The sequence below is a fragment of the Phyllostomus discolor genome, chromosome 2 (genome assembly GCF_004126475.2).
Source record: "Phyllostomus discolor isolate MPI-MPIP mPhyDis1 chromosome 2, mPhyDis1.pri.v3, whole genome shotgun sequence".
Lineage (NCBI taxonomy): Eukaryota > Metazoa > Chordata > Mammalia > Chiroptera > Phyllostomidae > Phyllostomus > Phyllostomus discolor.
Genome location: NC_040904.2, coordinates 30,986,905 through 31,004,128, shown reverse-complemented (window position 1 = coordinate 31,004,128; position 17,224 = coordinate 30,986,905). Strand labels below are relative to the sequence as shown.

The 17,224-nt window shown below is 36.1% G+C and overlaps 1 protein-coding gene across 3 annotated transcripts in view; it reads left to right on the top strand.

Annotated features, from left to right (window-relative positions):
* Nucleotides 1-17,224, top strand: part of WDR49 (WD repeat domain 49) — a 124,055-nt gene that overhangs the window by 38,731 nt on the left and 68,100 nt on the right. For all 3 annotated transcript variants that reach the window (XM_036017638.1, XM_036017637.1, XM_036017639.1), the window contains 2 exons: nt 5,516-5,683; nt 7,368-7,516. In XM_036017638.1, coding sequence (XP_035873531.1) covers nt 5,516-5,683; nt 7,368-7,516 — 317 coding nt within the window. The remainder of the gene's footprint in view (nt 1-5,515; nt 5,684-7,367; nt 7,517-17,224) is intronic.

Genomic DNA, 17,224 nt, shown 5'->3' with positions numbered 1-17,224 from the left:
TTTTCTGTTGGATTGTTTTTCTTTTTCATATTGATTTGTAGTCCTTTCTATATTACAGTTAGTAATTTTTTTAGTCAGTTATCTCTGTTAAAAATATTTTCTCCCAGTGTGAGTCTTGTTTTTCATTTTGTCTTATGGTGTTTTTTCATGAGAACACATTTTTTAATTTTAATGTCATATCTATCTATCTTTTATAACTCGTGCTTCTTTTGGTGTATTGTCTTTTTTAAAATAATTTTTTATTTTTTTCCAATTACAGTTGACATACAAAATTATACTAGTGTTAGGTGTACACTCCAATGATTAGACATTATATAAGTAAATAATCATCCCAATAAATCTCATACCCACCTGATACCACACATAGTTATTAGAATAGTAGTGACCATATTTCCTATGTTATAGTAACAACCAATTTGTGCTGAAATCTCTTCACCTTTTTCACCATCCTCCCATCTCCCATCCCATCTGGCACTATCAAAATGTTAGTTCTCTATATCTAGGAGTATGTTTCTGGGTTTTTTTAACAGAAATTTAAAAGTTTTTTCTCTACCAATTCTCAAACTCACCAAGAATACTAAAAACAAATAATTTATTTTATCAGCTCATCCCATTCTCTAGCTTGATATTTAAAAATGTCATAACCTATCATTTCCTTTACTACCTTTAAGCAGAAGAAAAACTTTTATCTGTCAGATAATTTGATATTAAGGAAATAGCTTTACTCTCACCTTTTACTCAGGCATTCTCAGGAGTTCTGGCATTTTAATCAGAAACAAGTTCTATCTTGCTTTAGAAATAATGTGTGAATTGTTGAGCCTTCAATATGTAACAGTACATACAGGTCCCTAAATGTCACTTGGTAACCTGCAGATTCAAATCTTCCAGCTGTACGTTGAGTACTCTTCCAGCTATCCTTTTTAATGCATCTTTCTTTATAGCCTCAAAACTGAAGATGATACTTGGCTATAATGTGGGAACATGTGACAAAGTAATTTTCTGGGTAGAAATAACTTTGATTATGCTACAATGATATGGAAGTTTTATGAATTTGAGAATGTAATTATAGTCTGTGTTACATACTTTAGGTCTTATAGTATTGCTTCACGGAGCCAGGTTGTAATTACCCCTTAGTGTTTTCTGTAAACAAAGGGAATATTTTCAGTGAGGTTGTTTTCTAATGAGAACAATTGTCATTAGGTTTTACACTGTTGGTATTTCTGGTAAAGTAGCAATAGTGGTATAGCAGGTAGTCAGGGACCAACTAAATATTTAGCTGGTCATAAAACTGGTCCCAGAAATACCAACTTTATGACCCTAAAATTGATGCTTCAAAGGACTCACCTTTATAGGAACTGGTCACTTCTTGGGCCCTGCCCTCCCTCCCTCCCTCCCTCACTCCCTTCTTTCCTTTTTTTTCTTTCTCTCACCCTCTATTCTTTTTCTTTTTCTTTGTTAGAAGGAAAGACAGTAGATGAGAGAAAAGGATGGAGAGAGAACAAGGAAGACATAAAATACTGTTTCTAGACAGTAAGTGGCAATAGAAAATTGAAGAGATCAGGAAAGGGAAGGCTATTACCAGATATAGCAAGATCTGTATACAGATCTGCATACATGCAGCAGTGTGGCTTAGTGGAAAAGAATGATGCAGTAATGAAAAACAGTTCACAACCAAACAGCGGTGGGTTCAGTCTCATTTCCACCTCCATTTGGCTACCTGCCCTTGGGTGAATTGGCTTGGGACTGCCTGTTACCTCATCAGTAATCTACCTGCTGAAGATGATTGCAGTAAAACACCTGGCATGATGCCTAGTACATGAGAGAGATACAGTAAACTATCCTAATAATTACTGAAGGTAATTCATAGGTTGAGGGAGGTTATAATGGGAGATGAGCGAAAAATCATACTATCCAGGCAAATTCTGGGCAGAGTGGAGAGATAGACCATTTTGGCCTTTGGCAGTGCTCTGTGTTTCATGACATACTTCACAGTGAATTACTAGTCCCCTTGCTCAAAGTCTCCTTTGCATCGTTCCAGCCTTCCCTTTCTCTCTTAGAAATTGTGCTCTGTCATTGCTTAGGAGAAACCCAGCATCAAAGATCAGTTAAACTCATACACTTTAAAGAAAAAGGAGCTAAAAAAAATGGAGCCCAAAATAAGCATTGATGAGAACAAAGGGTAAAAATTTTTAAGAATCACTTGAGAAAGCCAGTGAAGTGTTTTAAAATCCAAAATTACCTTGTAGCTGGAGGATCATCACCTGAGTTCTTCAGATCTGTCATGGTTGGGCTTTGTGAGTGAAGGTAGAGAGGCTCTTGAAATCTTGGTGTTTTACTCACAATTTTGTGCACGTATATATCTTTCTGGTGGAGATGGTATATTGCTTTCATTAGATTTCCAAAGGGATATTTGACCTCCTAAATTTTAAGACCTCTGGAACAATTCCCTGGAGTATAAAGTAATGGTGACACTCTATAGAACATATTCTAATGCTTGTCACCTAAAGTGTGGTGTTCAGCAAACATCAGCAGCAACAAATGGGGGTCTGGTAGAAATGAGAACCCTAGTTCATTGCATAATGATGCATTGAATGACTATTGCATTTACAGCAGTCTGATCTCAGGTGACTCCCACACATATTGAAATTTGAGGAGCCCTCCTCCCCTGGTCAAGAGATCATGCCCTGTATTCTGAATTTGCAGTCTAGCTCTGCCAAACGCATGTGACATTGAATTGTACTGAGTCAGAGTCAGAATTCCACAATCTGACAACAATCAGTTGCTGACTGGCCAAATCTTTGAACTCGTGTGGGTCTCTGCTTGGCTGTAAAGTAGATTAGTCCTCTTTCAGCTCTAAATTCTGGAGTCTACCTTGTTTCCCACACACATGTTTTATCACCCGTTCTTGTCTATTGAAATAATATCTTTTTGTTGACACTCACCAAATATCTTCTAAATCCTGAAGCCCACAGTGTTTTGTTCTTCTTTGAATATCTATTAGACTTTCTGTACCACTCAATCCACCATTTATTATGTGCTAAAGTTTCTTCTAGTTGTTTGATATACATTTTTCATTCCAAGTTGGGGGGCATCCAGGCTGTATCTATTTTTCTTCTTATTAATCTCACCTAGGCACATAGTAGATGCCCAATAAATCTTTGAAGATGGGGTACCATATTTTGAGACAGGATATCTACAGATGACACACTGGATATTCTCAATCTCATTAATTTAGTCTTAAATTGGCTATGTTAAGCCATATATTTCATAGTGAGAAAAATAAGAATTATGTTAAATTAAGCTATTCACAAATGTCAATATAGGCTCTTAAATCAATAAATTCTAGCTGTTGTTAACCCAATTGAATAGCCTAGGGGAAAAGAAATGTACCAAGCTCTCCTGCCTCTCAAAATTTCCTAGCCTTTATTTCCAAATAATTATTTGGAAATGTATATATGCATATATATACATATATATATATGGATGTGTGTGTATGTATGTGCATTTATATTTATATTTATATTTATATATTAGGTTGCCATGCCCAATACAACCAACAATAGAAAACCAACACTATGGTGCTTACTTGGAGAAATTTTTCTTATTTTGACGACTTCTACTGGTACAAAAAATAACTTTACATAGATCTGAACATTATGTCATTATAAAAGTATTTGTAAGGTAGAAGGATAAAATGTTTTGGTATTATAATTTGTCACTTGACTTTTGCCTTCTAAATACTTAGATACACGGTATGTGGGCCTCCCTTCGTGTGCTTACCCTGGGCTCTTTGTTAGGGGCGAGCCTGCCGTCAGCCGTCAGCCGAGGGGTGGTAGTGTCTTTCTGCCCTCAACTTCCTGTCACTTGTTTGGCTTCTTGGTTCTTTTGTCACCCTTTCATTTTGCACAACTAAGCAGACACATGCATATTTTTTAAAGAGTCCCTTCATTTTTTACATAAAAGGTAGACTTACGGGTTGTATAATGACCCCCCCAAAAGATATGTTGAAGCCCTGACCCCTGCGACCTTAAAACGTAACCACATTTAGAAACAGTCTCCTTGTAGGTGAAATTATATAAGATGTGGTCATGCCGGAGTAATGTGGACTCCTAAGTCAATACACCTATTGTCCTTATAAGAAGAGAGAACTTTAGAGGCCAAAGTCCTAGAATGATGGAGGACCTGAGGCTCCTGTATTAGAGAGGAAGGACTTCATTGCTCACAGCACAGCAGCAGCTCGGGCAGGAGCCCATTCACGTTAGTCCCCTGGCCTGTAAGTCCCACAGGGACCAAGTGACGGCCCCAGGTGAATGCTTGCACGTGCTGTGACTTGTGTGACAAAGAACCCCAAGGTTAGAGAATCTGAATCTTTAAACCAGACCGGATGCACGTTTGCCTTTCAGTCTAGGGGGGAGACATCATTTTTCTTATTCTGTGTAGCAAGTTTGTCTGCATTTTGCTGCAAAGCGAGAGACCTCTGCATCCCAAAGTTATTTCCTATGCCAGCATCCTTGAAAAGACAGTCTAGAACAAAGGGAGTGAGTGGTTAGTTTCAAAAGGAGTGTGAGAATTCTAGTGATATATTGAGAGTTCTTGTCAAACTGTGTCACTCTTGAGTCTATGGGTATTCAGATCTTAACTATTTCTAAGGGCCATTCTATTAATGCAACTCTCTTTAAGCTATGCAAAGTTACAACATCCTTCTCCGTGTGAGCCAGGCACTTGATTTTGAGGCCAAACCAGAAATCCTTCACCTCTGGACACAAATCATTGAGCAAAATGTACTGGAGAACTTCCACCTAACCATGGAAGACAGCAATGGTTGGAAGTTGGGGAAAGACCAGCTACAGTCCTTTGCCTCTGGAGCCTGAGCCTGAAAGAATGGAAGGCTTCTCCCAACAAATGAGTCCTCACTTTCCTTACTTGGGAAATAGAGTTTTGCTCCTCCTCATCTGGTTCTGGGTCATCAAGAACGTAGGAACAGCCATTTTACCTAAGTCTATAGCTGTGACTGTGAGTCTTGGCAGGGCATTGAGTCCTGGCCATTGCACTCTCAAACATTCTAGACCAGGCATGACTTACATACACCCAGGTTTGCACAGGAGCTAAATCTCTGAAAGCAGCAGATGCCGCTAAGCTCTTGTGTGCCTGCTTCAGACCCAGAAGGAGGAACCCAGGAATTTGGCCAATTACTCATTTAGATCTCCAGAATCACATGCAATCATAGTGATTAACATTTTTCCTGCCATGTGTTCCAGTTAAGAAATAAATTCAAGGTAGGCTTACATTGGATAAAAGTTCAAATGTGGACTTTGTTATAACTTTCCATGGTAAGTTCTTTAATGGCAGGTTGGGGGAGGGGTGAGCAAGAGGTTTTTTTTTTTTAAGTGGCGGCTTGTGTTATCATAATCTGAGTTTAATTTTTATCTTTACATATTAAAATGGTTCTATTTTGATCATGTCTTGTGAGAAATCAGTTAAAGGTTATTTTCCTTTTATTTTTTTTTCAACTCAGTTACCTACAATGCGTCTTTAGATGCTATTATTTCCAGCACAACCAACAATACAAATACTGTGGTGCTGGCCTGGAGGGAGAAATCCAAAAAGCATCTTCAAATGACATCCTTCAACATTGCCCAGGGCATTCATGCTTTTGATTATCACTCTCAGCTCAATTTAATTGGTATGTAAAATAAATCATGATAACTATGAAGGCCTCATAATGAGCCTGGATGCCTATTTGTATGCACAAAGGCTCTCCACCTTGTTGCTTTATTGCCAGAGAGACCAACTTGAGAAACTTACGTTTTATTTCCTGAGAATGCCTGATAATGATGCATTATGATGTGCGGTATACATGAGCCACACTGGGGTGCAAATACGGCAAAGTGAGCCAATGCTTTAATTTGTGTTTTTATTTGCATTGGTAAAGTAATAAAATGATATATAGAAATAAGACAGCATGTGCTGCGTCTGCCATTCTACCATCGTCCTAACACCACCAAAAGCTTGACCCCCAAATACATCATTTCCTTGCTCCTCATCCCTCACACTTGTACACACAGGTGAACTGCAAAATGTAGGATGTTTTCACCTTCCACAATACAACTGCTAATGATTTTTGAGAAATTTCAGATTATCCTAGCTTTAGTTTGTTAGAGGAGAGTGTTTCTTTTGATGCAAAAAGAGTATATTTTCACTGAGGGAATAAGTTATAAAGGTTTTCAGGCATTAACTATGTGATATATAGATATTTTGGAAGCTGAATAATGTGATGTATATAATATTAGTTCAAGCATTGTAGAAAATGTGAGGTACTATTGAAAACTTAATAAGGGTAGTTAAAGGGAATGAACACATATGATCTATAGAATGGGTCTTATTACCCCTCATTCAATAATTATTATTCATAGAAAGAGTATTGATAGATTCTTCACTAGAGGGCCAATTCTTTAAATTTCCCAGCTATAAGAGCTGACGACTCTGGTCAAGGATACCTTGACTATGAACTTAAGAATATGCCAAAGTTAAACTTTCAAGGAGTGTTGTAGATTTATTAGAGAATGCTGGAGAGTTTGGTGAACGGACTTTGAAAGGACTCAAATATCAACCGCTTTGCTTATTGATTGATTGATTATTTCAACCCCTTTCCACTATCACGACTTTGTATCTGGCACAGTGCTGAGAAAATAAGGGTGAATAAGCTCAGCTCCAGGCAGCCCTAAATGAGGGCACCGCAAAGGATGCTCTTCTGGTTTCTGCTCAGACCCAAGGAAGAGCTGTGCTCCCTGCTCCTGACCTGCTCGCCTAGTGCAGCTGATTTATGGCCAAAAATACCTTATTCTCTCAATAGAGCAGGTCAGAAATATATTTGCACTTCTTGTTTGCTTGTAAATACTCAATTATTTACATGGCAGTGAAAAATTGTTTGCTTATACTTTTTAATTAGTTTGGAAACTTTAAATATCATTTTAGTTCTTTCTTACTCCTGGAATAACTTGAATGTGACTATTAAATCCATTCCTAGGGTGTGCTGGCTGGAGAGCAGAGATACAAGGACTAGAAAGCAGGATTTTGTCCCCTCCCGGCTGGACAGCTGGTTGCTTCCTAAATGGGACAGTGTTGTCCTTTCACATCACGAGACCCCTTCTCCCCTGCTCCCTCGGTTTCAGCTCTTTCATGTGACAGCACTCAAGCCCTAGTACTCTGGGCTGTTATGCAAAGACAAGATTTTCCATCCTTTAAGGCAGGGTACATTAGTGCTCAGAAAGCATTTATCTGCAGATACGTGATCAATTCATTTCAAAAAGAAAATGAGTGTGGGTTATTCATGTTATTAAAGAACTTTTTCTTCTGATTCTGATTAGCAACTGCTGGCATTAACAACAGAGTTTGTCTTTGGAACCCCTACGTCATCTCTAAGCCGGTTGGCGTCCTTTGGGGTCACTCAGCCAGTGTGATAGCTGTCCAATTTTTTGCTTCAAGAAAACAACTTTTCAGCTTCTCCCAAGATAAAGTAAGTAGATTGTGCATTTATTTAGTTCTGCCTCCCCAGTTGTATCCAAATCTACCGTTGATCCTGGATTATTCTGAGAGCTGGTCTAGATTTTAAGATATACTGTCTAACTACTATGTCTTTGGAAATCTAATATGTTTGGAAATGATGTCGACAGTCACTTAACAATTCTCCTGGGTAGCAGGGCAAAGTATTTCATTAACTTTTTTTCAAACCATGTACTCATGAATTTAATTCTTATTATTGAGGTCCTGATATGTCATATCTTAAGAGTTTCAAAAGGGCTCACTACTTCAGTGGAAAACAAACAGAAATGGGGTGAAGAAATGTCCCTTTGGTAAGACACAACCAGTTAGCTATCATTGCTCTGATATTGAAGAGGCTGAATAAGTAAGAAATTGAAGTTGATCTGAAGAATATTAAGTACGTTAAGAACATTTCAATTAAGTTATATCAAGCCATTCCCTTTGAAATTGATGGGATATTTTAAATATGAAAGGAAAAACATGGCACTTTGAACTAGATAGTCCCTGTTGCATCCTGACCACGTTACTTACTACTTATTTCCCCTCAGGAAAACTTCATCTCCAAGAATCTCGTCATTGGTCCCTCTGTAAAATTTCCATTTACATGGTGCCTGATGTCTAGATCCAGTTCACACGTGACAGATTTCAAGACACCTGGTTGTGAAGAGAAGGGTGGACAATAAGCTTATTGGGCACAACCTCTGAAACTCTGAATCTGACATTTTGCTTTATTCTAAAGTGACATGTAAAAGCCAGAAGTTTATCTTCAGTTTTTAATCTCATGCTTGTGCTTGAGATTATGTCCTGTCAAATGAATGTATTTTACTGTGTACCTGTCACATAAATCCTCTCCCTTTCCTTTAAATTTCACCAATCAACTGCCAATTCTTGTGGGTTAAACCATCAAAATATGTTTTATATCAGACTCACCTCTCCCTCTCAACTGCCACTGCTCGAATTCCAAATCTTATCTTCTTCTGCCCGAAGTAGTACGAAGTTTTCCTAACATGTCTCCCCGCATTCAGATCGTCTGACTTCAATCTGTCCTCCATTAAGCAAAATTCTTCTACTTCTCATCTTTGCCCTTGGTCTAAATATCAGTTCTAAAATGCTTGAACCTTTCTACAAAGCCTTTTCCTGCTTTCCTCTTCCATCCATTTAATGCTCCAGCCCCACCACACTCCTGTGCTGTCTCAGGGATTCACAGCCTGCTCTTCCTTCTGCCCTCAATCTCCTCTCCGCTGTGATCACTTGGCAAAGTCCTATTTATTCTGAAAGTTTCAGACCTTTTGCAGTCCTTCATGCACACCTGGGTGTTTCTCTGCACTCCCATTTTACCCGTGAGTCCCTTGGCAGAGTTTGTGTCATGTTGTACTAAATTGTGATTAGCTTCCTTAGGCAGGGTCAGGATCTCTTTACTTTGTATAGTGTCGCAGTGCTCAGCACCTTGCAGTGTTTGTTCAGTGGTCATTTGTTAACAGCTTGAAGTGAAGACACGTCACTGGGAACCTCAAATACCAAGGAGGACTCAGAGTGAATATTTTTTGGATGCCCTACTCAAATTTAGTTGTTTTATTTTTTAAAACCTTTTGGCACTTTATTTTAATTTCCATTATTGAATTTAAGATCACCTAACTTGTATACTCAAGGTGTATATGTACATTGTATCTTTTACTAGATTGAATGATTGACCACAAAGATTTTTTTTGTTGGATTCATTTTTTTGTGTTTCCCAGGACCTCACAAATATTAGTGCAATTAAACACATGTTAAATATACAATATATGGAATAGTGTAATTGTCAACTAACTGACAGAAATTGTGAAGTTAGGGACTCTGTCTTTTTTTTTATTGTGCATACGTATAGTAGGTCCTCAGTAATTCTTGAGGAACTAATACATTTGTTTACTAGTTAAATTAGCAAATCTCTATTAAACATAAACATACAATAAATACCAGGTATTTTATCATTACACAGTTGTCTGAAAAGTTTTATAACTTTAAAAGCAAGCAAAAAAATGTTTGTAGAGTCAGAATTGATTGTGTGCAGTTATTATCACTGTGAAGATTACCTGGCCTCTTCCAAGGCACAGTTATCATTTTCTTTTTGCTTTGACTTCTAAACCATTACATTATAATAAAGCTGTTCATGCCTGCTTTTACATTAGTCTGACGCCATTTCTTTTTGATAAATGCACAATAATCTCAGTCTTTATGTCTTCACCACAAACAACAGGGTTTTCTCCTACTAGGTTAAGCCTCTGCTTTATTGTCATACCATTATTTTGGATATTTTATAGGACTGGGGATAAATTAGAGAACAGAGAAAATGAAAGAAAGTGTTCTTTTTCCAAAAGAGTCTTTGAGTGAACCAACCACGTTTGGGTCAATGAGTTGCTAAATTAGAGGAGTTTTAGAGCACAGCAGTTTACTCATGTATCTAAACAGGTTCCTCCCAAGCTGATCCAAAACCAGTTCTCTTTTGGAAGATTGCTCTGTGGCCACTTTCCAGGGATGAAGAAATAATACATTTATTCCTGTAGAATTTGGGAGCATACTAAATAATTCTCCAATTGTGTTTTGTTTTGGATGCCTAAACTGTTTCATAAGGAGGCAGTCACTGCTGGCCAGGCCCTGCTGGAAGCCAGCAACTTGGTCCTTTTAAGGAGGAATCCCGCTAGGGAGTAAGAGAAGTTTCAAAGCCCAGGGGGACTTTCTCTGCAGGACAGAGGGTGGGGGGTTGATACTCCATCCAGTGAACCTGATTAGGCTTTTCTATTGCTCTTGACCCTTCTCTCCTGGGCTGCGAATCCTGACTTGACCACTAGAAACAGATCCGTTTGTAACTTAATCCTTTGTTTGAGGTCCGGGTTTTGCTCAGAGACAGGTTTCTGTACTGGAGATGCAAGGTTGGTAAGGAAAATACATTCGACTTGTGTTGGTGCCTCCACCTCACCTGCTTGTCATCCTTTCCCCTCTGTGTTCCCCTCCTCCTCAACTTCCCTCTATTCCCCCTGAAACGGGCATTTTCATTGTGTCTTAATTACCTAACTGCAAGCATTAATGCCCTCCCATAAAAGTTAAAGTTAAGAACCATGTAGTAAAAAAGGGAATATTCTTCTTGCTAATTTCCCCTTCAAATCAATTCCTCTCCTCCCAAATAGCTATTACTAACAGTTGAAGTTGTATCTTCTCATATTATTTTATTGCTATTTAATATATGTTATGTTATGATATTTTTATAATATATTAACATATATCCTATTTTATGCATGTACACAAATACAGAAAAATATTTATTATTCATTTTCTGGTAAATGGTATAACATGAGTCATATTTTCCTGCAACTTACTTTTCTCTAATAATCTCTCTTAGAAATTTTCTGATATAGTAATTTATATACTATGTAGTATGGGTGGCCATAACTTAGTGATTTAATCACCTGTATATAAAAAAGATATTGTTTCTATTTTTTATCTTTATAAACCAACTATTACATACATACACACATACCATTAACATTTTATAAGTAAATTTCTTTGTGGTAAGTTTCTAGAAATTATGTTACATATAGGGTCAACGGGGATGCACTTCCTAAAGAATTTTCATAAATATTGATGATTTCAACACAGACATGTTGCACTAATTGGGATACTCTTCAGAGGTGTATAAAGGTCCTCATTTCCCCAAGCTCTTATCAATAGTAGATACCAATATTTTGTTCATCATTTTGTGACTCTGATGACAAAACATTAGGGTAAATTTTTTTCAAATATTTATTGACCATTTATATTTTTTGCTTTTTGTGCATTATCTGATCATGCTCTTTATCTTATTAACTAGACTTTGTGTTTTTCTTACTGATTTGTTTTTTTAAGAATATTTTGATTACTCTTTATTATATAGGATGCAAATATATCTTTCAAGCATCCATATCTTTATGTTATTTTTCTCATTAAAATAGTTTTAATTTTTATACAGTCGAGTTGAAGAAATTATTTTCTTTATGGCTGTGCGTTGCTCATCTATCTAGCTTAGGAATGTCATCCATACCTCTTACTCATAAAAATACTGTTTTATTTTCTGCTGTTAATTTTCATATTGTGTAGGTTTTTTTTTTTGCATTTAACTTTGTCATTTGTTTGTGTATAGTTTTTATTTTCTACAAATAGATATCCAATATTATTTTTGGAGTAGTTTCTTTTTCTCACTGGTTTGAAATGCTATTGTTTTCATCATTTGAATTACTGTATATACACAAATTTATTTCCAGATGCTTTATTTATTCCATGACTCTACTTGTCTTTTTTCAGCACTAATTTACCAGCTTCTAACCAGCACACCTTTACTGTATGCTGTAATATCTGGTAGGGCGACTCCTACTTCTTGTTTCTCTTTTTCAGTTTTAACTGTTGTCTGCCATTTTACACTTCCAAGTAAATTTTAGGGTCAATAAGCCATATTAGTATATAATTGGAATTTCGTTGAATTTGATATTTAACATCTTTAACATATTGAGAAAGCATATCCTGTACTTACCCATTTATTCATTCTTTTAGCTGTTTTTCAGAAAAAAAAATTATGCACACATTTGTTTCCTATCCTTTGTTCAGGTTTTGCCTTCATATTTTAGGAAACACCCTTATCATTCATATCCTTACCTTTAAAAGGGGTGTTTCTAATGGGGGTATGTCTACTTTCTATATAACCTGTACATTAAGTTTTTAATTTTAGCACAGTTTTATTTCCCTAAAACATTTTGAAACTGCTTGGCAATTTTGAATAATCTTTCATTTTGGGGATGCTGACTTTTAGCTGTTTAATATTGTATTAATTATTTTACATTCGTATTTAATAATTTCAGTATCTGGAGTCCTTGGTAATTCACACCTGGTATTTGCTGTTTTGGTGATTCTCCCCCAGGGCGACTTGTTCCCTCGTATGCTTGGTTATCTTTCATTGTTGCCTGGGTTTATTTGCTGTTGTTAAACTGTAGGCATTCCTGGGAACTAAGTTGAAGTTGCTTTCCTCCAAAGGACATCTGTATGTGTTTTTGCATTGTGGAAATGAGGAAACTCTGTCCTGAGGCTACTGCGTTCCCCTTTCCCATGTCCAGTGTAATTGAAAAGCCTCGCCTCATTGCCTCCACCTTGCTGCCGGTACAAAGCTTAGGCTCCTGGCTGTAGTCTCTGCTGTTATGCCTACTGTTCAGTGTATCCATCTTACATTTTTTATTTTTTTTGTCCCTTTCTTCTTTTAGAACAGTGAAGCTTGTCCCCACTCCCCGAAGACCCAGCAAGGCAGTAGTCATGATTTATTCAGAGATGTGTTTCTTTGAAGCAGGAAGGCCCCCTACAAAACCCTACTCAGCAGTGATACTTGAACCAGAGTCCTTTGTTCTTCCAAACTGTTGTTAGTATAAATATTAAGTAGCTTAAAGAAGAAAGAAAAACTTAAAATGTTAAAATTTACTTTGTAAAATAAAAGAGGAACTGGATCTTTGAAAAGCAAAGTTAGAACTTTTTTTAGAGACCAGCAAAAATTCTGTTATTTTTTCAGTCTTTCATAAGTAATGACAATGGCAAAAACCCTCCAAAAAACAAAACAAAACAAAACAAAAACTAAACCAAAAACAATTTCATAAAAATTTTAAAATTCCCTTACTGAACTTTTGTTCTAAAAAAGAAAGTCCCTACAATAAAGTGTTGGAATTAGTTAGATTTATTGCTAAGTTTGAACTGGGAAGTCAGGGAGATTTCTGCAGAACAATTCATAGTGTTAGAAAACATTTTGAGTTTTTCAATGTCAATCACAGAATACACAAACAGACACATCATAAAAATCTGAGACTTGGAGCTGTATGTCTTCTTTCATTTTTGTTGAAAAGAATGAACAAAAAAGAGAAGGATAATGGTTATGACAACAATTTAAACATGGATAGAACAAAAGACTTTAGTTTATTTATTTATTTTTAAAATTTCATTTATTTATTTTTAGAGAGAGGGTAAGGGAGAGAGAATGAGAGGGAGAGAAACATCAATGTGTGGATGCCTCTTGTGCACCCCCCACTGGGGACCTGGTCTGCAACCCAGGCATATGCCTTGACTGGGAATCGGACCAGCAACCGTTTGGTTCACAGCCCATGCTCAATCCACCGAGCTAGACCAGCCAGGGCCACAACAGGAAATTTTAATTTGAGAGAAATATCTTGTTTGGCTTAAGGACTGGAAAAATGGTGACAACATTTTTGAAGGAAGATTTAGTATATAACTTTAAGATAAAAATGTTAGCTGAGGCATTTTGTCAGCACATTTCATGTCAAACAAAATTATCTTTAAGTACTCACCGGTTGTGCTTTTGTGGATTACCCAAAGGCTTAGTTCTAAATAAATAGACTTGTTAATACATAAAGGTGTATTCAGGAGAGCCAACGCTCCAGTTCCTATTGTCTTATTATCTGCAAGGAGGCTATCCATTTTGGGGGATTACCCCTGGAGATCTGAGCTGTTGCGCTGTCGTCCTCAAATATATCCCCCTAGCAATATATATTCTCTCTCTCTCTCTATTTTAATTTCATATCCATCCCCTACAGGATTGCAGGAATTAGTAATAAGTATTTGATGAAACCAAACAAGTCTCATTTTCGTAGTCAACTGAGTCTGTCTGTCTTCTACTTTTCCCCCTCACTCCTATATTATTATTAGGAAATTAGGATTTCTTTCCCTAACTACTTTGAATTATACTTGGATGTGTTGCCAATATGTAAATAATCTTGGCTTGGCTTCAAAAACTGCACTAAAAATAGATTCTTTATCTATATATCTATTCATAACCTATCTTATCTATGAAGTTATTCATTTATAAATGTGATACTTTATAGAACTATATTTAAACACTTGAAATTTCTTTTTTTGGCCAAACTTAAACACTTTAAATTTCTTCCTTTCTTTTTTCATTTTGGTCACTTAGTATTATACTAATAGTAGCTTTGAAGGAAATAATAGACAATTTTATTTGTGTACTTCTTTATTTACTAATTATTTATTTATTATAGTTTTTAAAGATTTTATTTATTTTTAGAGAGAGCAGAAGAGAGGGAGGAAAAAAGGGAGAGAAACATTGATGTGAGAAGAAATACAGATTGATTGCCTCTCCTATGTGCCCTGTTCAGGATTCAAACTGGCAACCTGGGCACGTGCTCTGACCAGGATTCAAACTAGCAACTTTTCATTTTTCAGGACTACATCCAACCAACTACATGGTCAGGACTGTTTGTTGTAGTTTTATTATGCCTGTGTGAAATGATTCCACCTCTGGCAGAATGCCAGGAGAGATTCTTTAGGAGAACTAGACTGAAAGCATGGTGATGTCCATTTCTTTAGTCAGTCTTCCTGATGCACCTGCCTGAGTTTGTCTGAAGTGTTGTTATTTTGGAATCTGTAGATAGTGGGCTGGACATTTCAGCACATTCAAGGCTAAATTGACAGAACTTTAGAGCAGGCAGGGGCCCATTGGGTAGAAGGGTGAGGAAACAGAGAGGTAACTCCCATATCTAAGCTGATAAACCTGAGTAATATAAAACTAAGATCTGGGTGTCTAGAGTCTCAATAACCTGGTTTCTACTTCTAGTGTATGTAAGCAATACAGTATTTGCATTATTATACTTTTTCAACAGCTAACAGTTGAAAAAAGATGAAGCCTAATCAGAAAAAATGTCATCATCTTTATGTGAATAGCTAAATTTTACCTTGGTATAATAAAATCATAAGCTTGGGTACTTATTCCTCCTAATATAAAATGAAGATAAAGTAGAGTGCCCTAAATCATGGCATTTTAAGGACTTCACTCAATAAGTCTGAGTGTGGGCAAACGTCCTGGGTTCTTAGTAGTTATCTTGATGCAAACAGAAATAGAGTTGAGACGAAAATTTGTGGAAAATATTTTAAAAACAATTATTTAATTGTTATGTTTAAGCTTAGGTGTTTGTCAGTTTATGTATTTTTCCTCCTAAGAATAAAGAAAACATCTCTAGGATATATAGAATAAAAATTGATATTAAGTATAGTCCTTTCTGAACTGTGGCCTCATTCTTTTCCAAAAGTCAACTTGACTATAAAAGAAGAAAACCGAGGATTCACAAATATTAAGTAGATATTTAAGTGACATTTGTCAAAGGACTGGATTAATAAAACTTAATTAATGTGAGATATTTTTCATGATTAAAAGGATATAGACTAATTAAGAAAGAAGTACAGCTATTTGGTTTAAAGCCAAACCACGTAATATTACTGATTAAGCTGAGATTTAAGTTTCTCATTTAAGGAGATTAGCATTGACCTTAGAACCAAGGAGAGCAGTTAAGGTATAATACAAAGGAAATACTTGGGAAATTAAAAAGATTCTAATTTAATTGGCCTGGGCAAAGGACCCAAGCATACGCAATTTCCAAAGTACCATAGGTGTTTTTAAGGTCAAGGTTAAAACCACTGTTATAGAAGGTGGTGGGTGGTGCAGGGAAAGTTGAAAAGCTAATGGGAGGACCACACACCATGACATGGTGTCTAGGAAAATGCCAGGACACTGTTGCTTGCACTGATGGCAGATTCTTGGGGGTGTTGCTTTGATTTTCAGCAAGGAGAAAAATTTAAGAACTAAAGATAAGAAGTGGACTCAGTGGGATCATTAATTGAGAAAGAGTTCTCCAGATAAAGGAAAGTAAGATAATACAATCTATTTTAAGAAAAGCAAACAAATATACATATTCTGATAAAAAATTTCTAATTTTAATTGCTAATAGCAAGAAGTAACCTGTCATAGACTAGAGAGGTTATTGCTCATCTATTTTATATTTTTATTTAATTTACATGACTAAATGTCAATGAAATATTAAAGCTGATATAAATTATTTGAACGGCACAGTGGGAAATGATTCTGAGAGAATTATAGTCGATTAATACTGTTGAATTATTGTCAGTCTATACTCAACTATGCCCCTGATTATTATTCTGACATGAAATTAATTTTTCTATTTTAGAACAGAGTCCATACTAAGTAAGACAGGATTTTGAACAATGAGAGCAAGACTATCCTAAGTAATACAAGTGTTGAGAACATGGCCTTAACATTCAAAAACTAGTTTATTAATTCTATTTATATTTAGAACACATTAAAATCCACAGGCAAGTCTTGGTTCTTGTAGAATCTGTATTTCTGAGGATAAACATTTTCTGAAGAGCTTCCAGAATATTTTAAATAAAAATAATTTAATAATGATTAAGAACCAGAATAAATTCTTTAATAAAAATTCTTGCCAAGAAAAACAATCTATTTTATAGATACACAATGCAGGGCAAATGTTGTGGCACAACACATTTGTTTTTGTACTATTTACTAATTACTGTATTATTTTCTATATAAACATCTGTAAATCTACTTTTGCCTCACCTTGTATTTTCTTGGTAATGGTTAGAAGGACTGGTAATGCTGTTTAAGAGTTGATTAGGTCTGTTTAAGTTTGTTGTAAGTGTTTGTTATAAGTGGATGGAGGGGTTGCCCTAGGTACATCAAGCATAATTTCTTCTGCAAGATATTTGAAAAATTCTCACAAATAGCATCGTAGATTACCTGAGATCTGCAATTAGATGAGTGACCACGTAGAATAAACGGACAGTGAGGTACAGA